This window comes from Phytophthora parasitica (assembly GCF_000247585.1).
Source record: "Phytophthora parasitica INRA-310 unplaced genomic scaffold supercont2.82, whole genome shotgun sequence".
Lineage (NCBI taxonomy): Eukaryota > Oomycota > Peronosporomycetes > Peronosporales > Peronosporaceae > Phytophthora > Phytophthora nicotianae.
In genome coordinates this window covers 30775-32492 of record NW_008649068.1, presented here as the reverse complement: position 1 = coordinate 32492, position 1718 = coordinate 30775, and the positions used below count along the sequence as shown (strand labels likewise).

The 1718-nt window shown below is 49.1% G+C and overlaps 1 protein-coding gene across 1 annotated transcript; it reads left to right on the top strand.

The window, feature by feature from the left end:
* Nucleotides 1-226: 226 nt before the first annotated feature.
* PPTG_18268 (hypothetical protein) lies at nucleotides 227-900 on the top strand (the record flags this gene model as incomplete). The annotated part of the gene is made up of 3 exons (XM_008916323.1): nucleotides 227-419; nucleotides 497-648; nucleotides 724-900. 3 exons carry the CDS (start codon nucleotides 227-229, stop codon nucleotides 898-900), a joined length of 522 nt encoding a protein of 173 aa, XP_008914571.1.
* Nucleotides 901-1718: the final 818 nt, after the last annotated feature.

Sequence of the window (1718 nt, the reverse complement as noted above, 5' to 3'; positions counted from 1 at the left end):
GTAAACCAGCGATTGGGCCGGCTCGGCTATTCTGGTACAGGAACACGACGGGACCTATCATCGAGACACTTTGACAAAGTCGAACGCTCGAATCTAATCAGCTCAACTATGGTGTCATAGAGACAAGATTCTTGTACTTCTGCGAGTCCTGCAATCTGCTCGTGGGGCGATCTATCCGGACGCTGACCCAGCACTACAGGTTGGCTTTTCAAATCAACCGGCCTCCATGGGTGCCTTGGCCAGTGGACTGCTCTGCTCTCGTCATGAACTTTGGAGATCGCGGAGTATTTACAGGGAGAAGACGAGATCTTGGGAGTTCATGCAGCAAGAATCACGCCCGGTCAAAGGTAGACGAGGTGCTCACCCGGATCACGCCCAGAAAAGGGCCCAGCCGATAGATCCGGACTGTGATCCCGACGGTACAACCTGACGAGGACCTGCTCATGTGAATAATGGGGGAGGTGCCTACCGTGCGACTTTGTGGAAATTACCCGAGTGAAGGTATTGAAAGCCAGATCCGCGTACGGTGAGGGACTTACAGTCAACGAAGCGGAATATCATGGGCTGCTGTTGGGTCTGGGTCAGCTGAGTGAGGCCGATCAGAAGCAATTGGTGATCTGTGGTGATTCCAATCTGATGGCCCGGCAGGTACGAGTTGAGATCGACTGTAAGGTATCCGGATTGACGATGCTAATGCAATGAGTACTGAATCGGATACGACAGTGGATAGGTGATGACTTGGTGCATGTCAAGCGTGATTGGAACGCCAGTGCAGACAGCCTAGCGAGTTCGGCATTGCAGAAACAATGCAAGATTGAGGTAGAGGTAGAATTCGACTATCAAGATACCATTACAGTGAACCGGTTGGAGGAGGGTTTCGTGGCGCGATCTGAAGTCTAAGCCTCGCAGATATCCGCTGTAACTTTCCAATCAAGAGCTAGGACGGCGTCTACACTCCAGATCCTGTAAGAACAATATGTGAGAGGACTCCGTATAGATTGGATCGAGAAGGCGCAAGGTGAGGAGGCGTGGATCTCGAGCTTGAAGAAATACCTGATTGGAGATGTGTCCGATCTAAGTCGAGAAGTGGCCAAATCGTTTAGTCCCGTCACCACATATTACAAAGTGGATCTAAACGATCTACTATTCTATTATCCTCCTACTAAGCGTAGTGATGAAGACCGCGACGGATTGATGAGATTGAGAATGCCGGAGGCTCTACATCAAGATATCCTACATCACTACCATCTCAGCTTGGAGGGTGGGCATCAATGTATTGGCCGTACTTATCAGCGGATCCGGGATAGGTTCCACTGGAGAGGACTGCACAAGAGCGTGCAACGCTATGTCGGTGAATGTGTGGATTGCGAGACGGGCAAAGGTCCAGGACTTTAATTCCCGATTATGACTAAGCGAACACAATCATGTTTGTATATTTGTGTCTGGCGGCCTTCACAAAGTTGTCTGAAGGAGCGATGTATGGTACATCAAATTGTTATATTTATAAAAATAAAACTTATAATTTAAAAATATATATGTTGCCTCTCCAGCGAAAAAAACAACCAAAATAGGGCTACACGAAAGCTGGGATGCTCTTCTTGCAAAGCTATTTTGTTGTCGCCCGCAAGAGTGACGCTGGTGCTTCAGTATTTATTCATACATCTCCTGCGTCTGCTTCGCAGCCGCTGCATCTGCGCGCACATTCGACGAACCGCCAC